The sequence below is a fragment of the Idiotropiscis lumnitzeri genome, chromosome 17, assembly GCF_059441095.1.
Source record: "Idiotropiscis lumnitzeri isolate Australia: NSW breed Sydney's pygmy pipehorse chromosome 17, RoL_Ilum_1.0, whole genome shotgun sequence".
Classification (NCBI taxonomy): domain Eukaryota; kingdom Metazoa; phylum Chordata; class Actinopteri; order Syngnathiformes; family Syngnathidae; genus Idiotropiscis; species Idiotropiscis lumnitzeri.
In genome coordinates this window covers 13,125,868-13,146,971 of record NC_142407.1, presented here as the reverse complement: position 1 = coordinate 13,146,971, position 21,104 = coordinate 13,125,868, and the positions used below count along the sequence as shown (strand labels likewise).

General features: G+C 42.0%; 2 protein-coding genes across 4 annotated transcripts in view; one reads left to right on the top strand and one right to left on the bottom strand.

The window, feature by feature from the left end:
• npas2 (neuronal PAS domain protein 2) overlaps positions 1-12,399 on the top strand; it is a 31,038-nt gene extending 18,639 nt beyond the window's left edge. For 2 of the 3 annotated variants that reach the window (XM_088279016.1, XM_088279017.1), the window contains exons 3-22: positions 312-368; positions 860-1,014; positions 1,085-1,176; positions 1,330-1,419; positions 2,217-2,337; positions 2,992-3,105; positions 3,190-3,308; positions 3,757-3,839; positions 3,911-4,017; positions 4,337-4,484; positions 4,627-4,711; positions 4,788-4,914; positions 6,631-6,728; positions 6,862-6,948; positions 7,243-7,419; positions 8,696-8,905; positions 9,027-9,211; positions 9,607-9,702; positions 9,800-10,010; positions 10,722-12,399. In XM_088279016.1, the coding sequence (XP_088135142.1) occupies positions 312-368; positions 860-1,014; positions 1,085-1,176; positions 1,330-1,419; positions 2,217-2,337; positions 2,992-3,105; positions 3,190-3,308; positions 3,757-3,839; positions 3,911-4,017; positions 4,337-4,484; positions 4,627-4,711; positions 4,788-4,914; positions 6,631-6,728; positions 6,862-6,948; positions 7,243-7,419; positions 8,696-8,905; positions 9,027-9,211; positions 9,607-9,702; positions 9,800-10,010; positions 10,722-10,922 (2,563 nt within the window). In that variant the 3' untranslated portion in view covers positions 10,923-12,399. The remainder of the gene's footprint in view (positions 1-311; positions 369-859; positions 1,015-1,084; positions 1,177-1,329; positions 1,420-2,216; positions 2,338-2,991; positions 3,106-3,189; positions 3,309-3,756; positions 3,840-3,910; positions 4,018-4,336; positions 4,485-4,626; positions 4,712-4,787; positions 4,915-6,630; positions 6,729-6,861; positions 6,949-7,242; positions 7,420-8,695; positions 8,906-9,026; positions 9,212-9,606; positions 9,703-9,799; positions 10,011-10,721) is intronic. The other variant, XR_015839562.1, reaches the window with a different exon arrangement.
• A 10-nt stretch (positions 12,400-12,409) lies between these two features.
• LOC148320331 (RPA-related protein RADX-like) lies at positions 12,410-20,436 on the bottom strand. The gene is made up of 15 exons (XM_088279018.1): positions 19,378-20,436; positions 19,007-19,149; positions 18,438-18,630; positions 18,100-18,208; positions 17,859-17,959; positions 17,466-17,585; positions 17,240-17,335; positions 17,000-17,167; positions 16,495-16,652; positions 16,298-16,422; positions 15,496-15,537; positions 15,327-15,424; positions 15,011-15,247; positions 14,441-14,626; positions 12,410-14,368 (listed from the first exon to the last, which is right to left on the bottom strand). The coding sequence occupies exons 1-15, from the start codon at positions 19,961-19,963 to the stop codon at positions 14,232-14,234; spliced, it is 2,499 nt and encodes an 832-aa protein (XP_088135144.1). The 5' UTR covers positions 19,964-20,436; the 3' UTR covers positions 12,410-14,231.
• Positions 20,437-21,104: the final 668 nt, after the last annotated feature.

Sequence of the window (21,104 nt, the reverse complement as noted above, 5' to 3'; positions counted from 1 at the left end):
CGAGACGATTTAATTAAAACCTAAATGAAGCTTTATTACATGCTCACAGCCCTATCATACATATGTATCATCATATAGGAACTAAAATTTCTAAGCAGTACGTGAATGGATTTTTATAAGCAAACCTCCTGTCTAGTTTAAATATGAGCATGCAGTTCAATAATGTGACGGGCTGGCTCATCATAATAGAAATAAACTGTGCAGTTGCTAGGTAACTGATTTTTTTTTCTTTCTTTTTTATAAGATTTAGAAGCTTTGTGCATTGTTTGAGGATCACGAAAGTACGTCTATTTCTATGCATCTCTTTCTAGTTCCAGCAGCTGCATGGATGATTTGATGGACGAGGATGAGAAAGACAGGGCAAAAAGGTGCGCCAGACTTTTTCACACTTTGCGATCACAATCGGATGTGTTGGAATGTTGATGACTTGACTTGACAAGGAAATCCAAAAAGATATTTTTGGCGCAATTTCTCCCAAAAGCCTCCGAAATCTGCTTACAGAAAATGGTAGTTTTGAAAATGTGCTTCTAATGCGAATGGATGTTTGCAGGGCGTTGACCTCACTTGCATTCCAAATAAACAGTTCGAATCAATGGCCAAAGTCGCGAGTCAATTTGAAAAGATTCTGCTTTGGCTCAGAAAAGCTTATGAAAAACCAGCGCAAGACATTTTGCACAAAGGTTAGGCGTGTTTCCACCACGAGACAGCAAAAAAAAAAAATCTGACTTCTTATTCAATTTCAATTGAAAACCATCTCCAAAACATCTTGAGAAAATCGTTTTTGCTGCGCGAGTGGTCTGAAAACTTTGCTCTTGCCCTCTCCTGGAAAACTGACTGACTTTGTCTGGACCGCTTAAAGGGCATCCCGAAACAAATCGGAAAAGAAGAGAAGAGATCAGTTCAATGTGCTCATCAAGGAGCTGTGCACCATGCTGCAGGGCCAAGGCCACCCTCGCAAGATGGACAAGTCCACCATACTACAAAGAACGATTGACTTCTTGCAGAAACAAAAAGGTAGGACACTTGCTTTCGCCATCGCACCTCGTCGTTCGTTTTAAGCTCTTAAACTGGACTCGCTCGGCAGACATCAACGCTCAAAATGAAACGTGCGACGTGAGACAAGACTGGAAGCCTTCTTTCCTCAGCAACGAGGAGTTCACCCAGCTCATGCTCGAGGTAAACAAAGCAAGAAGATGCGCTACACTGGCGGCAGGATTTCAATTTAGAAAAGCGGGCACCGTCTTTGCATCAGCTCGCCAGCACTTCATGAGCAGATGTTGTCCGTCACCAAATTGGCTCTTGAACGACTCTCTTGTTCTTATTTTACAGGCGCTCGATGGGTTCTTGATAGCGTTAACTACAGATGGAAACATCATATACGTGTCGGACAGTGTGTCTTCGCTTATTGGACATTTGCCGGTGAGTGTAAAAGCAGACAGCCGATGCCGTCTTCTTGTCTGCGTTATTCAATATTTGCCCAATTTCACAATTCCGATTTTTTTTTTTTTTTTCAAATCTGATCTGGGCCGATTTGGTACGTTGAAATCAATCGGATTTGTGCCCGAAACGTCTTCAATATGAACGCTCATCTGTAAACATCTGACCAATACGTCATTAAAAGCCCAAAATGCCAGCCGACGCAGGCTACGGACAATCGTCGGTGAATCTGAAGTTGTTTGGACTCACAGTTTTGTCCTTAAATTTGACGTTAATTGAATCCCACTTGAAAAATGAAGCATAAAGTTGACATATGTGACGCTGACAGTTTATTTATTCTGCGCGGCAATGATGTGATGTCATCTTTAGTGGAAGACACCATGAAATGAAGAGATCAAAAAAATGGATATTTGACGTCTTTAGCCGTCAATGGCAGTAAATGAGTTAAATACACTTTTAAGAACAGGAATGCCGGATTAAAATTGACCCAAAAAGTCTTCTCTTGACTAGAATCTGGTTTGTTGGACAGACGAAACCAAGGACAAAAGAAACAATGAATCCTGAGACATATCAGACGATACTCTCTGCTGGCACGCAGCCGGACGCTAGAAAGCTGAGAGGATGGTGTGCTTCACGGCGCAGATGCTTAATGGCCCTGAACATACTTTGAAAAAAAACAACAAAAACACGAATCTTGCTCAAAGTGTGACATCAAGCTAATAGAGCACGCTTTTCACTCACGGAAGCCTGATCACCCTGTGTCTATCCTATCGCACCAGTCAGATATGGTGGACCAAAATATCTTAAATTTCCTCCCGGAGCGGGAACACGGAGAGGTGTATAAGCTGCTATCTTCGCATCTGCTGATGACTGACCCCATTGCTGCCGACTTCCTGACCAGTGAGTCGCCTCTTTGCACTTTTGTCTGCCACCCTCACCGTTCAGGGATCATTCGCGTGCGCTTCACCAGGTCAGCACAAGTTAAAAATACAGCCCGATCAGTCGGGTCTGGAGGATCTATTTAAATGGGAGAAATAGCAGGTTGTGGAATTTGGGTCGGTACGTTATTGGATTGCTGATTTGCGCGTCTATAATTAGCCCTTTAGCTAATAATAGTCACATGCTTAGTATCATAGTTGAGACTTTTAATCACTGTTATGTTAACACGGTAATCCCGCAGCAATGAACTATCTCAGGCTCAAGGCTCTGACCTTAATCCCGCATTACTATTTGGGTTTTTCACAGAAAGAGAGATGTGACGAGCTCAGCCTGAAATCAGTTACAGAACCGCGTGGCTTGGACATCAAAAGGTGTTCCGAACGGCTTTGGGCCGTTCCAAGCAAAACATTTACAGTGATACATTATATGAGTTGAAACTGACCAAAGCTCATGATAAATTGAACATTTCCTAAAATTCAGAAATGTAAACATTCCTATTTGAAGTAATTGTCGCGTTCCTTGCTAAGCAGCTGCACATCCAAACACGCTAAATGCTGATTTGTTCGGACTCTCCATTGCGTCAACACTCAATTCAATTCACAATGTTGCTTTTAGGTGAGGCGCATGTGGAATTTTGCTGTCACCTTGCCAGAGGGAACATGGATCCAAAAGAGGCGCCTGTGTACGAGTATGTCAAGTTTGTGGGAGATTTCAAGTTTCATAACAATGGTGAGCGCGACCCGTTCTGACGAACACACTCCATCGAGCGGCTTTGACCCAAGTCGGACTGTTCGATCTCTCTCTCTGGCGCAGTGCCTACATCCTCTTGCAACGGGGTTGAACTGACGTTACCGAGAAGCCTGCAGACGTCGCTGGAGGAGCACGTCTGCCTCATCGCGACTGTTCGATTAGTCACGCCGCAGTTTCTCAAGGTGAGTTGTTGTCGGCGCATTCACCGGCGTCAGCGTTATTTAACCAATGAGACCAGCCTGGGGCTTTTTTTGAACAAACCTTCAGACGTGCCCGTGATCAATTCATTTCTTTTAATACAAACATTTAGTCAGAGGTTTTTAATTTAGATTTTTTTTACTTACATTGATGCTTCTGTTTTGGTGCCCGGTTACAATTTGAAAATATTAATAGAATAATTATTTGAACATCCGTTACATTTTGTGACTGTTGTTGCCTATGAAAGTCTTTTTGTGGTTGAGAATTACAAGACGAGCAATGTGGACCAGTTTGTTTGTGTGTGGCGCTCACAACCTTTCACCGTCAGCCTTGCGCCGATGCTTGAGTAAACATTGCTTGTTGTGAAGTCATTGAGGTGACTTCCCCCTCCTGTGTTCTTTTCTTTCTTCTTTTTTATTTCATTACTTATAGGATTTGTGTAACGTGGACGATCCTTGTGATGAATTCACATCCAGGCACAGCCTCGAATGGAAGTTTCTGTTTTTAGATCACAGGTAAACGTCAGTGATTCCAAAAAGATCAACATTTTTGAAACACACTCATTGTTGTTTTCATTTGTTTGCAGAGCTTCTCCAATCATTGGCTATTTGCCCTTTGAAGTTCTTGGAACATCTGGCTATGATTACTATCATGTGGATGACTTGGAGCTTATAGCGCAATGTCATAAACAATGTAAGTAACCCAGTAAACTGACGCTTCTTTCATTCGGAACTTGCAGCGGAAATCCGAGTGCATTCATTGTACGGATGCACAAGAAGAAGCTTGAGCCCGATAATCGACATTTCAGTCCGCTAATATTGAATGGGAAGAACCCAAACTTCACTTCTTATAAATAGCCACGCGCCAGAAGGAAATGGTGCATGTTCTCTATTGTTTTTTTTAAGCCATGTTCCTCTTTCATAAATTTATTGGTAGGAAGTGATATTTTAATCAACTAATAACCATTGGAGAGGCCAGCTCTCTTGACTGTTTTTTTTTCTCCCCCTCCCAGTAATGCAGTTTGGAAAGGGTAAATCCTGCTATTATCGCTTTCTGACGAAGGGTCAGCAGTGGATTTGGTTGCGGACGCACTACTACATTACTTATCACCAATGGAACTCCAAACCGGAGTTCATCGTGTGTACTCACACCGTTGTCAGGTGAGATTATTTGGTCTGTTGTTGCTAGCCCACGAGAAGGACGCCTACCCTCTTTTGTTGTCGTGGGATTAAAGATGCCTATGAGGCATGCGTCTTCCTGCAGGAGCGCTGTGACTAATCTACACATCTTCTTGTGATTCAGTTATGCTGAAGTACGAGCGGAAAGGAGGCGAGCGTTTGGCCTTGAGGAGCTTTCTCCTCCTGAGATAGCTCCCTCTTCTGTGAAGGTAAATATCCAGAAATTTCTCTATCTGATAACTGCGAAATCTGCGAGTTGAACCCCCCTTGTTGGGTACGTTTTAGGCCCAGGAGCTCTATTTGGACATGTGCTCCACGCTGGACCCGCCGCTGGACAGAAACAGCGGTGCACGTTCGGTATCCTCCCACAGCTCTCGGAAGTCCTCCCACACAGCGCTGTCAGACTCTGCATGTGAGTCATCCTCTGCTCTCCAAAGTGCCAACTCACACAATAGGTTGACATCAAACCAGATGAGGCTCATGTTTGGCTCCAGGATTCCATGTTCACTATCAGCTGTTTAGAAAACTGGAACGCTGCTTGATAATCCGGCCACCCATCCACCCAATTTTTTTTTTTTAATAACGCGTGTTATCTTTCTGGTTACGGGTGAGATGGAGCTTATTCCAAATGACTTTGGGTGGGAGGTAGACGACAGCCCGCAGGCAATTAATCACAGGGCACATAAGAGACACGTAGGACACGTACCGTAAGCATCGATTTGCCTCGACCAAAGTATTTTAATTGCTGTTTGTTTGTATGGTCCGTAATTCGCATGCTAAAAAAATATACGGCTAAACTAACACTAATGTCGTGCTCCATTCGTTTTTTGTTACATGAAATAATTTACTAATTTCCGTTAAAAAAAAATGGATGGATGAACAATCAGAATATGGCGGCCATTAAAAACTGCTCCAGAATCCAAGATTTTGCCGACCCATCACAACCCGTCCTCCATGAACCAGGAGGTGGCCTCGTATGTTACAATCAACCAAACCCAAATATGGTGCTTGTCACTCATATCAACACTGGTACGCCCCCCCCCCCAGCAAGAAGAAAACATTTCCTCCGTGGAACTTGCTGTTAATTACACCTTTAGAAAAATTCCTTCCTCATATGCTGTTTTTACGATTAAATAGTCTCTATCGCATACGTTAACAAACCTTGTTTATTTTAGCCTCGACTCGCTCAGACTCCAGCTGCTTCTCCACCCACCAGGGGCACAAACACTAAACAATTCCTCCTTCTGCGCATTTGTGAACAAGTCACAGTAGCACTCCTAAAAAGCAATTTATGTTAATCAAACGGTAAATAATCCACCCAGTTAGCGTTGCTCCATTGAGAAGTGTCTAACTTGCGTCACAGTCTGTGGGTTTTGCATCCGAGGCAAAATGAGGTGTCAGCCAAGACCTGGTGACTCAGCAGTATTGTTAAAAAAATTTTTAAAAAAAACTGAAGGAAACCCAATTCCTGTTCTTCTCAGCTAAAGTGCGATGTGTAATACATTTGGTGCAGACTGAGAGGAGATAATGAGAAGCACGATAGTGAGAACTCGTTTAGGTTTAAGGCAAGGCCAGGCAGCTTTATTTCTATGTTTCTTCTCTGACAGTTTCATATACAAGGTGCTTCACATAATTAAAAATGCAACGTTTAGAAGCATCACCGAAACAAAATAGCTGCACTGTTCTACACTGGCTTGACACTTAAAAGCGAACCTTGGGAAATGGGATTGACCCTCAATCACGGGAACAAACGTTGAGACTTCACAAATGGGAGGAAGCCTTCAGTTGAATGAAATGCACCACAAATTACATTTGAGAATTATTAATTACTTGTTATACAAGATCATGATATTTTGCAAAAAACAAAACAAAACTGCACTATCAACACCATGACGCCTTATGCAATCATCATTTGGGTGGCTCAAAATATTTTACCATAATTGTCATTATTCGCAAGTTATATACTGGAAGAAAATTACACAACATCAATTATATTACAATATTTTTGTATCATGATACAGGAATACTGCAATGATCAATAAAACATTTCAAGCAAGTGCATCTGTGAGGAGGACTACGTTTCCTCAGTGCCAATTGTTTACAAAAGTGTCATTTTGCTTCTGTGCAGCGGCAAACTCGTACACGGAGACCTGCACGCCGTCGTGGCAGTCAACTTCGATTGGGACCGAGAGGACGCCTGCCAGACTACAAGTTGGGCGTTCAAAGGTGAGTTTATACATAGGCTGTGTGTGTGCGTGTGTGTTTGGAGATAATGGCGGAGTGGGAAACAACTGTACAAATTCAACACAATATTTGGAATGGTCGAATTCCTAAAACTTGTATCTTTTTCACCTTGTAGAATTCGATCCAAAGACAAAATTCCTTTGAGCTGGTGCCCCAAATGAGCCTCCCCCTTTCTCCTCCATGCAGCAAGAACACAGCGATGGTTAGTGTTTAGACTTCCCTTCCTGTCATTTGTCTTCCTCTCTTTTGTTTGTATGCAGCGCTAGTGCTCAGAGCGCTTCCTCTCAACTGTGTACGTTGCCTCCAGGTTATAGGATTAAGTGCACAAGTCAGACGACAGCTGGCACATTTTTTAGATTAGCATCTGCTGTAATTGCAGCTTTGAAACTTTCAGCCGTTTGTCTCAAAGCATGAGAGTTGACTCACTCGTTTTTTTTCTGCACAATATTCGTCATTGACCACTTTCTGGAATCGACGTGAACTGTTATGTTTGCAGCAACAGCAAACGCAGCAGCAGTCGTCCATGTTACAGCTGCAGCAGCCTCAGCTGGGTGTCATGAACCAGCTGAAGGAGCAATTGGAGGAAAGGACACGTATCCTGCAGGCCGACATAAAGACGCAGCAGCAGGAGCTGCATGACATCAAGGAGAAGCTTCACCTCGCTAATCTTCAGGTAACCAACTCCGGACACTAAAGCTCGACACCCGAGAGCGCGTCAGCCTTCAGCGTGTATCGAGTTGAGTAGTGTTCCGTAGAAATGAACAGCCAAATAGTGGAAGTAGATTGACATGTATAAACTAGTGCTGTCAAGTGATTACATTTTAAAATGAATCACAAAAAATGTTCATGATTAATTGCGATTAATCACATTTTTTCTACTAATATTTTTGTGAAGCTTTTAGTAGTCATTTACTTGAATAATTAATGCAAAATCACCAATTATGATGTATATTTAATTCTTACTTTGATTCTTGAATACGATCTAAACGTAGATAATGGCATTTTTCTTGGAAATATTTCTCAAAATTGTTGGTTAGCAAGGCCCAGTGGTAACTTAAGCATGGTATTTTGTTCTGAGAAGATGTGCTAAAGATGGACAGCTAATGTGGTCAAATATTTGCAAAGTATGCAAATTAATTTTGACGTAAATCGAACTGCGTTAAATATTTAGTTAGTTACTTGGTTGTTGTTAAATATTTAACTCAGTTCAATTTTTTTTTTAAATGAATCACTTTAATTTTGACAGCCATGGCATTCTTGTAGGATGGTAATATATATATATTTTCTTTCCACGTTATGTGATTTAAAAGAAAGAACGTGATGAAAGTTGTAAATTAATCAAAACATTTAAACCTGATGCATGTCTGTTTATGACACAACAAAGCCATGTTTGTGTTTCTATATCATGCAGATTGTATCACATACCCTAAATCATCCAATTTATTGCCCAAAAATGTTCCCCTTAAAATCATGAGCCCCTCACTGGCCATTATATTAGGTACACTTGGAGACTAATGTCTGCATTAAAAAGATAATTGTTCTTAGTTTTAGACTAGGATTCATTTTTAATGATGCTCATTATGATTGAATGCTCTCCTTCATAGCAAGACTTTAAATGATGTAAACACACAAAAAGAAAAACACACTAATAAACACTGCTGAGTATGAAAGAATCAAAAGAAAGCATTGTGCAGGTGCACCAAATGCTGAGGCTGATGAGTGCGCATGTCATCTGGCTTAATTAGTCACCGTCGTCGGCAGTAAGCCTTCTGCTGGCGAACCTCCCACAGTAACCGGGGAAATGGCCCCACCAAGAGGTGGCATGCAAAACAAATGACCCACATACGCCAACATTTGTGTAACAATCATTTACTTCCTTTATGACTCACGTGTTAAGAAAACATGTTCCTATGAGTGAAGACTGACATGTTCTCAAATGCGATGTGTAGATGTTGCTACAACAGCCGATACACAACGAAATTGGACAACAGCCGCAGCAACCGCAGCAGCTGCAGCAGCAAGGCCCAGGCAGGCCGGCCTCGCAAAGCCAATCGGGGGTCATCAGGCAGCTCTCAGGCCACCCGAAACCGCCGTCCTGCGGCGCCCACAGTTCGTCCCCTCACTCGCTTCTGAGAGAGAACACCTCTCCCTCGCCACAGGTACGGCCAACAAGAAAATGACGAACATACAAGCGCTACAATTTCTCTTTCAATATATTTCACGGTTGCTTCTGCTGATTTTATTTGATTTTTTTTCAATGAATCTGACAATATTCTAAAGGTCCCACAGAGGATATCTCGGAGCGGCCAGGTGCCGTCAGTGAGTTTGCCCGTGCAGACCAACACGAGTCTGACCATGCCCTTCTACAGCAACCCCATGATGTTCTCACAGACCAACACGAGGCCTCTACACGACACAAACCAAAGACACACGGACAATGACTTAAGCCAAGACGGACAACTCCGGTAAGAGTCAATCGTCGCATTGAGATATACTCGAGGACGGGGCTGTATCAAATGAGTTGGATCTTTGACGTCTTTAGCCGTCAATGGGAGTAAATGAGTTAAGTATCAAAAGTATTTCAAAGAGTGTTTAAAGTATTTAATTTTTTTGACTCGTTTAGCTTACTTCAATGGTGTAGTCAAAGGTCTCAGTGTCATTACGCACACCTGTCACATCAACGCAAACTATAAATAATGAAGTCAAGTACAGTAAGGTGTATTGTATTGAATTTATAGTCCCCAAAAAATATGGTATCTATGTCAATTTGTGTTGGGCAACTAAACGATTTCATCGCTAAATTGTTTTGCTGTAACATATCAATCCCAAAGAGAATCTAAACTCTGATGACATCCCACAGGATGCTCCTGAACCAGCCAATGCAGACACTGGTCCCAACGAGCGGTGGGTCCACGCAGTCCTCCCAGCAGTGCAACATGGGCATCCCCCAAACGATGTGAGCATTTTTCCCAGTCACAACTTGGACCACCCCCCCCCCTCCCTCGCCCCCCCGCCGTCCTGTGTCTGACCCGTTGACTGTTCCCTCCCTCCAGATACACGCTAGAGCAGCAGATCATCGCGCCCTCGTTCCCCATGCAACAGGTCAACTGCAACGCCGTGCTTGTGCCCTCTCAGGTGTTCACGTCGCCCATCATGATCCCACACAACAGCTTCATCTCGCACCAGTCGCAGCAAAGCTATCAGGCTCAGCCACAGGCCTCCCAGCACTCCCTGCATCTGCAGCAGCCCCAGCAGTTCTTTCAGGTGTGACGTTCTCAGCCATCTTAACACCGTTATTGATGTGTCGCCTAATCTTATTGTGGCTTTGCATTTGCTTAAAGCTGCTCTCGTGTTACCATAGCAACAATGTCAGGAGGCTGGTCAGCAGAAGAGCCGCATTTTCGTTTAAGTCGTTTAAATTGAATCATTTCAATTAAATGAGAAAAGTCGATACGTTTGCATTGGATTTATTTATTAGTAATGTTCATTCTGCCGGTTGTGTTTTTTTTTTTTTTTATACATACCGTGAAGTATGATAATATACAAGCACATATAAGAGTAAGTTATTCGACCTTTACTAACCGCTAAAACATTTTTGATGGTGTCAATATAAAATGAGCATTATTATGATTCAAAAGGCAGATTTTTTTTTATACTGCTTCTCAAATGGAGCGCATGAAACTGTGCAGCTAAAGAAGCGGCTGCTGTGAGAGCAGTATAATGAATTGTTCGTATGAATGAACTAAATATATACAGTTGTTAAAAGTATGAAATAGCAAACACTACCAGTCAAAAGTTTCTTGTGCAAAAAATTTCCCTTTTTTTCCCTCCATGAAAATGATTAATATATATATCATTTTCGAATATAATATCTACTATTTCGAATATAATCAAAATGAAGAATTCAATTTTATGATTTTTTTTTTTAATGAAATGTTCGCTAACCGAAGTGAATTTGTGTTCTGTGTTTTGCAGATGACTCAAGGACTCGTGCACAGTGGATCGACTCCAGCATTCTTACACACCGCCAACATCCCACAGCAAGGCACTGTGGGATACATCCAGCAGCAGCCCGCGCCGCAAACACAACAGCAACAGCCACAACAAAGACAATACCAACATTCCCAAAACCAGAATGCTAATGTTTCAGACTTTCGGAATATGCTAACGCGGTAGCACGGCGGAACGTGCGAGAGTGCTGAGCTAAGCGGCCCGTTGCCGTCGTGGGAAGTGGAAATTTGCATCGAGGCAGGAAAACTGATGCGAGCGGCCTGAACATTTGATGTGAAGCCGCTCGCCTCCGCGAGGACGAGCCGGAGTGAAACGACGACGGGAAGTGGACCTGAGGAATGTTGATGATGAGAGGCGGGGCCTTTCATCACCAGCCTGCGACACGCTCAGTTGTCATTGAAACAAGTGAATTTATCTCCGCTGTCACGAGGACGCCACTTTAATTTCGCAAGTGTCTGTTTGCACTTTTGGTACCATGCCCCACCCAAGAGTAGGATACAGTATTTATTTTTGCCTCTACATTTAATATTAAATGTTCCCTCGAACGAGTGGCTTCACAGAGACATTATTTCCTCTCTAGTGAAATCCCGAGCATTGTTTTCATTTTCTTTTTAGATGAGTTGGATGTCACACCCCGAGGGTATGTTTGTGGAAATCCTACAAACACGCATCCAGATTTTGTTTGAATGAAGAAGGGCTTCTTTAACAGCCGTTTCTTGGCACGACACCTCTGGTGAGCCCCGCAGCAACACACCTCGCTTGGTAAACAATTAAACGGAGGAGGGTGGGTTGTCTCTTGTGCCTTTGAAACCATGCTACTCGTACCATGGTGCAGTTCCAATGTTGTGTCTGACTACGGCTTTAAAAATCCTGCTCAGGGCCATTTGGAATACAAAGTGTATTTTCAATGATCGTAATTTATATTTTTTTGCCCACAGTAGATTGAAAATAATATACATTTGTATTGGAGATTAAATATATATAGATATATGTATATCGGATGCCTTTTTCAACCTTAACTTGCCCACCCCCCCTCTCCACCAATCAATTGAAGCACTTGCAGGAATGATATCATTATTTTATTCAATAATTTATTTGCTAAACACATTTATTGTAAAACAACTGAAGAAAGAAGTTTTATATGTTGAGATTATGATTCATGTTAATGTTCATGTAGGAAATGATGGGTCACCACTGGTCTTAAAGTCTTACACCCACCTTATTGGAAGTCATTAATAAAATCCACTCACCGATGTGCTGTCTAAAAACATTTGGGTTATGAAGTATACGCTGCGACATACTGATGGATTTTACTACGAAGCCAAGCTCTGATATTCAAGAATTACCGCAAATAAACAAACGTATGTTGGTAAATTGAACTGTTCACTCCAATCAATTAGGATATCAAAAGTGTGCCTTTACAAAGATAGTCATGCTGTATTACTCATGAGTACACAGTTCATTGAAACTTGAAATGATCGCGAGGTGTGAATGTAAATGGCGATAGTTGCGATACCAGTATGTTTGTGCGGCACTTAACTGGTCACTAACTTTGTAAAGGCACGCTCTTTGCTCGAGCTCCTGTATGGGATCTCATTAGATTACGCAAGCGTAACTTGTCAGTCACGGGTGGCAAAATAAAATATAGACAGACGAGTGAGCCTACATGCACAAAGGCAGCGTATCAGAGAGATGCCGCAGAGATGAACAGCTGCTAATGACCTGAAAATGGAACTGCTCTTTCTAATCACTCACAAGTCTTTCAATCACTTTTTGTTGAAGGAAGCCTCTTTGCAGCACGCTCAACCGCCTGTCAGCTTCTCCCTCAAATTGTCATGGTTTCCATTTGAGTACATGTATTGGTTTGCGGCGGTTGAGCACCACAGAGGAAGAAAACAGGCCCAGTAGCTACTCTTTGACTATGTGCAATGTCCCTATGAGAATGTTAATTTATGCTGTATATTTACAATGTTTCGCTACGAGTGTATAAAGATGTGTATATTACGCCACGAATGGTACTGTGTAAATTATATTTTTTTAGTTACCCTGACATTCCTCCGGGGAGAGAACTCAATTATTTAGTTGACAATGATTACAGCTTGGAGACTTGGGAATGTGGTGCAACCTTTTGTTTTTGATGGCTCGTGGCGCTTTCGCCATCCCGTGGTTGACCCATGACTTTCTGGTTTTGAAGCTAAGCAGTGCCATGTTATAAACTGATACGTTTGTCATTTGGCGTCATGACATTCGCTAAGAAGCTGTTGCTCATCCATCATGGAGAAGCAGGTGATGGGGAGTTGGAGTGTCTACTTAGCAGATGAGGTCTGCAACATGTGGACCTTTCAGTCCAAATATTTGCCTTGCGTTCATATTAAATATAACATCTAACTTGTGACTGACTCACGTAAGAGTCGACGCAGTGAAGCTAAACCTTCGTATGAATCGGCGTTGTGAGATGAAAATGCCCGTTTCCCCACCGGATATCTGGATGCAAATGTTCAAATGGTGTGAATATTCGGCTCTAAATGACTTCGGTTTTAAAATCCATCCCTTCGCTTTCAGATTCATGGGCTTTTTCTATGAAGTGTCAATGTTTTTTTTTTTTTTTTTAAGGTTTTCACATGATTTTTCAAGTGACACTTTCCATTTGTACGAGAGAAAATGAAGGCCAGAAGCTGAGGAACACTAACCTGCACACAGCCATTGCTGCCATTTCAGTGCAGAAAACACAGTGAATATATTGTAGATGAGATAGTTTATTTTCTATGTCCAATAGAATACATATGTATGTTACATGATTTTAAAATTAAAGTAATTTTGTAACAGATAATCAAGTGTCTTATTAGTGGAGGTGAGGCTTTCTTGTGTTGGTGTTGCACAGTTGCTTGTATGTACTTTACTCCTCCTGTATTTTCTATTGAAATAAGCTTTAAAAAAACATTGTTAATTTTGTTTAAAATATAACAAATTAAGTTTACAGCCTAAAATATCTTGATATTAAATATGTTCTATTGAATTATTTATAAATCAACCTGGTTATTGTGAAATAAATATTTTCAAACATACAGTATGCATTGTGATTGTGAACGCAAAACAAAATGGGATGTTGTTGACCTCTAAAGTTGCCAGCCGCGACGTTATAACACTATTATGCTTTGAATTTATTTAATTATCTTATCAGGTTGAGGTTACAATCACATTGAGGATTGGCATTCTGTTGTGTGTTTGTGAGAGAGACAGGGTTGAGTTTATTTTGAAGCTTAATTTGACGTTAACGAAATATGTCAGTTTAAAAGTAAAAAGCAACAGCAAAGATTTAGAGGCAGGGAAATCTATTAGACGATTCAAAAGTGCTGCTGGCAATATTTAAATAAATTTCCGCTGACAAGTAACCAATCGCAACTTAAAAAAAAAAGTTGTTCATGTGTGTCTTTAGATGTGATGTGTGTAGAACAGCGCCTTGTTTTAACCCGCTTACGCAACCGAAACTTCACTCACTTTGTACACTTTGCTAATCAGTACCTCCACCTCCTCTCCACCAAGGTGACAAATGTCCAGGACACACACCAAATGTGTGCCCTCCAGCTCGCCAGCGGTCGCCATGATCTCCGCTGGGTGACCAAATATTAGGTGTCATCGCGATGCTAAATAACTTGGTAGTGGCGGCGCAGGGTGAATTTTACCTGGTCTGTTGTGTGACGCCCCACTGTGGCCCGAGGGGACATTGCTCAGAGGGCAGATGAAACCAGAAGAGAGACAAGACAGCATGGTGTTGTCATGACGACCCAGAGGAAGACCGACGGCTCTATGGTCGCCGGCAAGCACGATCGGTAAAAATGCTGCGTCGACAGCCATTTGCTTGTTTATGCCTGTCGAAACATATTTTTAAAAATAAATGTAAATCATATGTATTAATTCAAAATAAGTACATGTTAAAAAAAAATGAAGTTCATGATATAGTCATTTTGTGGTGACTCCCTGATGACTCAACCATGCCTGACTAAAGGTCTGTTTGTTTAATCCGCCGTCAGAAAACTTCACTAGGTTTTCCATCTGAATCATTTTCTAACCACAGACCTGACATTCAAGGAGAAAAGTTCACCGTTATGCCACAGTGCTGCCTTGCCTAGTTTCAGGCAGGCATTGAATTATAATCGTGAGTGGCTGCATGTTCAATGGTGTTGTGTTTAGGAATAATTGACGGCACATCGGATTGCATCCTACATCTGAGAATTGAAACTCAATAGTCTTACCAAGAATGGTAACCTGGTAGTATCCTGGGCAAACGGCGGTTGGGAGTGCGTCGGCTGACTGCTCCGGTGTCCAACGGACGGGATGAAGGTTGCTCCAGCGTATGAGGGCGTTCTTGTCATCTAAAGTGAACCTTTGAGAAATGCTGTCCTGATGAAGAGCGCCGTGATGCAAATGCAGAGACACTTCTTGCTGCTGCCTTGACCAACTGGTGCTCTCCCAGGATAGCCGATTGTGGCCTGGTGGGAAAAAGCTCATGTTCAAGCAGATCAAAGAATGTGTATCAGGATAAAGTAGGTTCACAGTTTACAATTCAACCTTCATTTTGGGGTTGCAGACTCGGTTCCTGTGACTCTGAGTCGCTGTCATCCTCCGGCTGCTGCATCCCTCGTTCTACTTCGGTATTCCTGGCTCCTCTGTAGAAACAGACGTCTCAACTGAGCGCGGTTCAAGTGGATAGCAACGATATGAGCAACATCATTCTTACCGTTTTGCCGGAACGCTACTCACTGAACTCTGGTCTATATTTCTGGGAGAAAAAAAAAATATGCCACCTTAATTAATTGAATACTTTGACCACTATTGTTCACATTTACAGGTGCACCTTAATAAAGTATAAAATTGTGGAAAATGTATTTCATACAGTAGTTCAATTAAAAAAAATATGATTTGCTACATAGTGGAATATGTTTTTCTTTTTCAATAATTTGGATGATATTTCATAGCAAAGAACATCCCCAACTTAATTCTCTCAAGAAATTAGAATACAGCGGCGAATACACCACGATTTACAGGAGTGCCGAACCGCATACATAAGACACAATTGAAATGATTTTAATAAATCCCCCCCGCGACCGTGTACAGGATAAGCGGTGCTGACGATGACATGACGTGAAGTAAGAATTAAGTCTCTGCAAAATATTTTCCTGAGTGTTTCTGTAGTCTGAAGACGGGTTTCACTTTGAATCAACTACAAATTAATTTATAAGTTTTTTTCTAGCATATGTAAATTTATTGAGTAAGCAGCAAGAGCCTTATTGATTTAAAACTAAATGTGTACAGTGGAAGCTTGGTTCATGCTCACGTACAAAATGCTTTCTCTGTGTGACATGTTCTTACAGACATAACTTTTTCTTTTGCGCTCTAAATGAGCCCGCAGTACGGCTGCCAAGAAAATGAAAAGCGCAAGTGATTGTATTATTAGGAAGGCCTGAAAGTGTCGTGCTTCCTGTGGCGTTCTGTGAGCGCTGCCGGTGCGTGTTTTGCGATTAGGGGAGCAAATATCACACCTTGTCTTTATCGTCCTTTTCCTTTTCTCAAATGTTTGTTTTGATGAGGCAGATGCAGAATTGAGTAACAAAGTTGCATCACACACATCTGACACGGCTCGGTCACCCGAGGACACACCTGGCACCTGCAGGAGAAATATTTCTCTCATCAATTGAAATGTCATTGCTGCAGGGCAATTTGAAGAAACATGTGAAACCTCGTTGGCCCCAAGGCCTTGTGGCTCAGTCGCACTTGACTTTTCCACATATCTCACAGCCATGATCTGTCCTTGAATGGCAAGCTTTTTATGTTCTCTGTACTGCAGGGACTCCAACTCCTTCTTCAAGTCAGAAGCAGCGACAAGTGGAACTTGTCCTGTCGCGTGAACATTTAATCAGACAAAAGTGACGACGGGCAACCACCAAGAATCATGTCGGAAGATAGTTAAGTTTGATAAATTAAAAAAAAATTCTATTGTTAGTAGCTTGACTTAATTTTCAAAGTACTGTTTTTTTCTGTCTGGTCCAAACACAGAAGCATAAAGATATGCCACTTGCAAATTTCTCATTTCTAATCTAAATCTATTTTTATTTAGGGATTCCTCCAATATATCACAGCACCCAAGCACACCTGATGGTGCCTTCATTCATTTGATTTGTTTTCATAAAATATTTTGGAATTTGGAAACAAAATAAATGATATAAAGACACCAGTAACTTCACCTGAGGTCCCCGCCACTGGCTGGGTGAATGTGCGCGGGGCATGAGGGTAACAATAATGGCCACCAAACGCCGTCTTCTGGAGGACCTGGTTGTCTTTGAGAGACTTGTTCCGCTGCATGAGGCTCTGCACTGTGCGGTCATTCTTGTATGGTTGACCCTTGTGGTAGCCTGTTAGGGCAAAGTTCAAACTGCACTGAATCACTCATCCTTCCCTGCATTTAAGATGTGTGCAGTTCTCACCGGTAATGAACATCTCTGTCTCGCAGCTACTGGTGAGGTAAGGCAGGGAGCCTTCCACTTGGCACACCCGCATCTGAGTGCACACCAGGTAAGTCACTTAGAGAGAGAGAGAGAGAGAGAGATAGAGAGAGAAAGAGAGAGAGAGAGAGAGAAGAACATGTGTTTAACAAACAGAGATGGAGATTTGCTCTAACAGTCGGCAGACGTTTTATAGGAGGAGCCTTACTTGGCGATATACTGCCAAAGATTTCTGACTGGGAGGAGGAAAACAATTCCAAGACAAAAGGATGTTCCGATGTACCATCCATTGCATGCACCCAGCGGAACGACCAGTACTTCTCAGGGCCTGCAATAAAAGTAAAAAAAAAAGTCAATCTACAACAAGTCTATCTTTGGTTTACAAAGGTCCTGACATACAAAGGTTTGGAGGTTATGAGGTTATTGGGCATAAATTGGAGCTACACCACCGCCATAAGAACAGAACCGCATTGTAAATTGAGAATCCCTTATGTGTGAAGTTGAATTGAATTCATGCGATTCATCTGGGCGTGTCCACAGCGTGAGCGTTCGTCCATGTGACCAAGTGTTTTTTTTTTTTTGTCAGCTTGGCAAGTCTCACCTGTGTTGCCTTTACTCTTTATTCGTTCAACACGACCAACAAATGTCACCAAACCGATGACGTCGCAAACAGAATTGTTGGCAAACGTTTCAACGTCTGATCTGGGAAAATGGAAATGGGAAATGAATCATGGTTAACAACACAAATGTTGGGTGAAGAAAAGCCTTTTTTTTGCATTAGCACAACCACCACAAAATCAAGTGCAAAGTAAAGACAACTGAATGATTTGAGTTTAAATCACCTGGTGGCAAAGCGATAGGACACATCAGGCAATGACCATTGAGGCTGAACATTCTTCGGTGGCACCACGGTGATAATAGAAGATGGGTTGTGAGCGTTCAGGCAAATTTCTGAGACATAAAAGTTACAAATGAGATCACACATGCCAGCAGCTGCACTATGACTTTTCTATGATCGTGATGGATGGAAAAACATTTTTTCAAAATCTTTCTAATGTCAGTACACCCTTGGTAGGGAACCAGTGCTTGAAGGTCAACAAATGAAACTCTACGCACACACACACGCACACACAGACACTCAATCAATTGTTCACGAGTTTAAATGTGATGGAAAACATACCAATTGAGGTAAAATTCTTGATTCCATAATGGTCCATTTGTGGGCGGGAGCGATTTGAATAACTCTGCTTCAGAGCATAATTTTGGATGTACAACACCGTTCCAACGTTGAGCAAGTTATAAAACTGCGGACAGAGCTCATTCCAAAGCACAAGTGACATGATGCCACTCTGGTCGGCAACTTCAAAATATGCCTGAAAAAAAATAAAGAAAGGTCAAATGGGGAAGGGATTACAGCAGAGGTGACATATTCTCAAACATTTTGGATCCAGAGCCCCCTCCAGGTAGTAGCAATACTAATATGTGGATTATTATTTTAACATTTCAACCTAAATAGTCATAAACTGTTCAACATAAATGAATTTAACTAAATTTAGGGGAATTCAATTCAATATTTAACTTTTATTGCCACTTGGTGTGGACTGCTTCCACTAAGAACATTGCTGCTTACAGAGAGCAGATGGTTTACAGTGATTTTTAAAGAGGATAGGACATAGAAATTATTTCAGTGACCCCTGGTGGTCTAGGGACCCCAGTTTGTGAACCACTGCTTGAGTAGGTTCTACTCACCTGGTAAGGGAAATCAATCTTGGATCCGAGCTTGCCATAATATCTCAATCTGGATTTCTGCAGTATCTTCACGAGGAGAGGACCGGGTTTGCATGTGCGTCTGAATGCTGACTCCATCTTATCAATAAGAGAGATCATGTTCACTGTTGGGCAGGAGGACATCGGGGAACATTAAGACAATATAAAACAATTGAATTCCTTTAAACATGTAACATGCTTTTTTAATCAAAAACATCAGCTTTTCTGCGCACTTAGTGTAATAGACAATAAAGGGCATTCTGATTCTGATGTGTCTCCCCTATTCCTAAAATGATGGATGCGCTCCTACAGGCAGGTGTGAGAGCAGCATGACAATGAACGCAGCATCTCACCGTCCAGCACTGTCTCACGCGAAGAAAACGACGAGGTCCACACGTCCCCTTCTGGATACTCATTATTCCACAGAGACAAGTAGTGTTTGCGGCTCAGCTGAAGTGGCACGTCGCTGCGGAGCAAAGTGCTCCTCTCCATACCGCCTTTGACCAGCACGGGCAGCGTGCTCACATCCCGAATGTGAGCCAGCAGGACGGATTTACCCGAGTCACACCTTAACTTCTCAATGCTGATATAGCCGTGACCCAGTCTGCGTTCGTTGTAAACAAACGAGCACTGCGTGATGATGATGTCCGAGCCCGTCCTCAGGCTGTTGGTGAGAACCAAGTTATTTAGACTTGGGTGAAGGAGGCATTTGGCTCGCCACACTCCGTCGGTGACAATCACGTCGTAGCTGTAGCTGTCACTCGACTGTCCTTCATTTTGGTCGCACAGGTAGCGCTGAAGGGCGATGACTGCGACACTAGCCGCCTCCTCTTCTTCCACAGTTAATTTTAGTTGTTGCCTGGTTGATAATTGCTCCATTGTCCTCCGTAGGAAAGACGGACGAGGAATACCAGACGAGGTCGATGAGGTATCATCCATCGTGGAAAACTAATCCAGCAAGTTGTATACAGCAGTTTTTAAACTAGCTCACTTGAGCTAACTGTCCGCTGTCTTCCTGTGCCGCCGTAAGCGAGCACAATTTTATGACAAACCACTATATAACTTATCTTATTACAACCACAAAATATAAAAATAATATTCTTTTTTATTATTTATTCATTTGGTAAATTTGCGAACAAAGTTACATGGCCCCGGATAGCGAAGTGGCTAACAATTTAACGCTGGTGCTCTTTGATTACGTCACTCTAAAAATTGAACAATTAACAAAAGTTCAACGAATATTTGAAGAAAATCATTCTAAGTTGGTCCTACCACTAATCAATCTCAGGGTCGTGTCGTAATTGCTAGGAGGGGGACGCAAACAAGAGCGCCTTAGTTCAAATTCCCCGCTCGCTTGGCAGTTGCCACGGATGGAAGCAGGGAGAGTCGCACTAAGTTTACGTCATTCACGCGACAAATGAACTTCTGTAGTTTTTACATGTTTTTATAACTGAATAACACAGCTCCGAAGCCACGCCGCATTGCTTAAAGTAGTCTCTTTATGGGTGGCACTACTTGATTAAAACACGGTATTAAATTCCTATGAAATGTATCAATTGAAGTTATTGGCTTCATTTTCAGACAAAAAAGTCTCACAATCGCCATGTAACCCATGGATTATGATGGACCGTGCACAGAATACTGAGATGTTATTTTTGCATAACAACATACTTTTAGGTACAGTTGACTATGCACTGATGGTGCAGTGGCGCTCTTGGCTGCCTCCCATTTAGTGACAGTATGAATGTTTGTCTGTCTCTGTAAGTCCTGTGAGCTTGCCAGTTTTTCACCCCAAGTCGGCTCGGCTAGGCCCAATGCCCTATATCTCTGAAGTGCGCTAGAAAATGGAACCATAATTTTCTTGAAAATTGGGCAAATCTTTATTGCTGCAATGTGACTAATTTGAATACACTACTAAGCATACAATTTTTCAATGTGAATAAATAAGTAGGGTTTGCATTGCACATTCATTCATCAACAAAAACGCTACATTTATGCAATTTTTATAACTCGACTGAACCATGCATCTTTTATAACAAATGTTTATGCATACAGTACAGTAGATACAGTACTGGCACCG

Coding starts and splice junctions, on each gene's coding strand:
- LOC148320331 (XM_088279018.1), bottom strand. CDS start 19,963: ATGGATGATACCTCATCGACCTCGTCTGGTATTCCTCGTCCGTCTTTC. Junction 17,336..17,465: donor CTTTGGCAGTATATCGCCAA/GTAAGGCTCCTC, acceptor TCTCTCTCTAAG/TGACTTACCTGGTGTGCACT. Junction 15,538..16,297: donor AAAAGGACGATAAAGACAAG/GTGTGATATTTG, acceptor TTTTTCTCCCAG/AAATATAGACCAGAGTTCAG.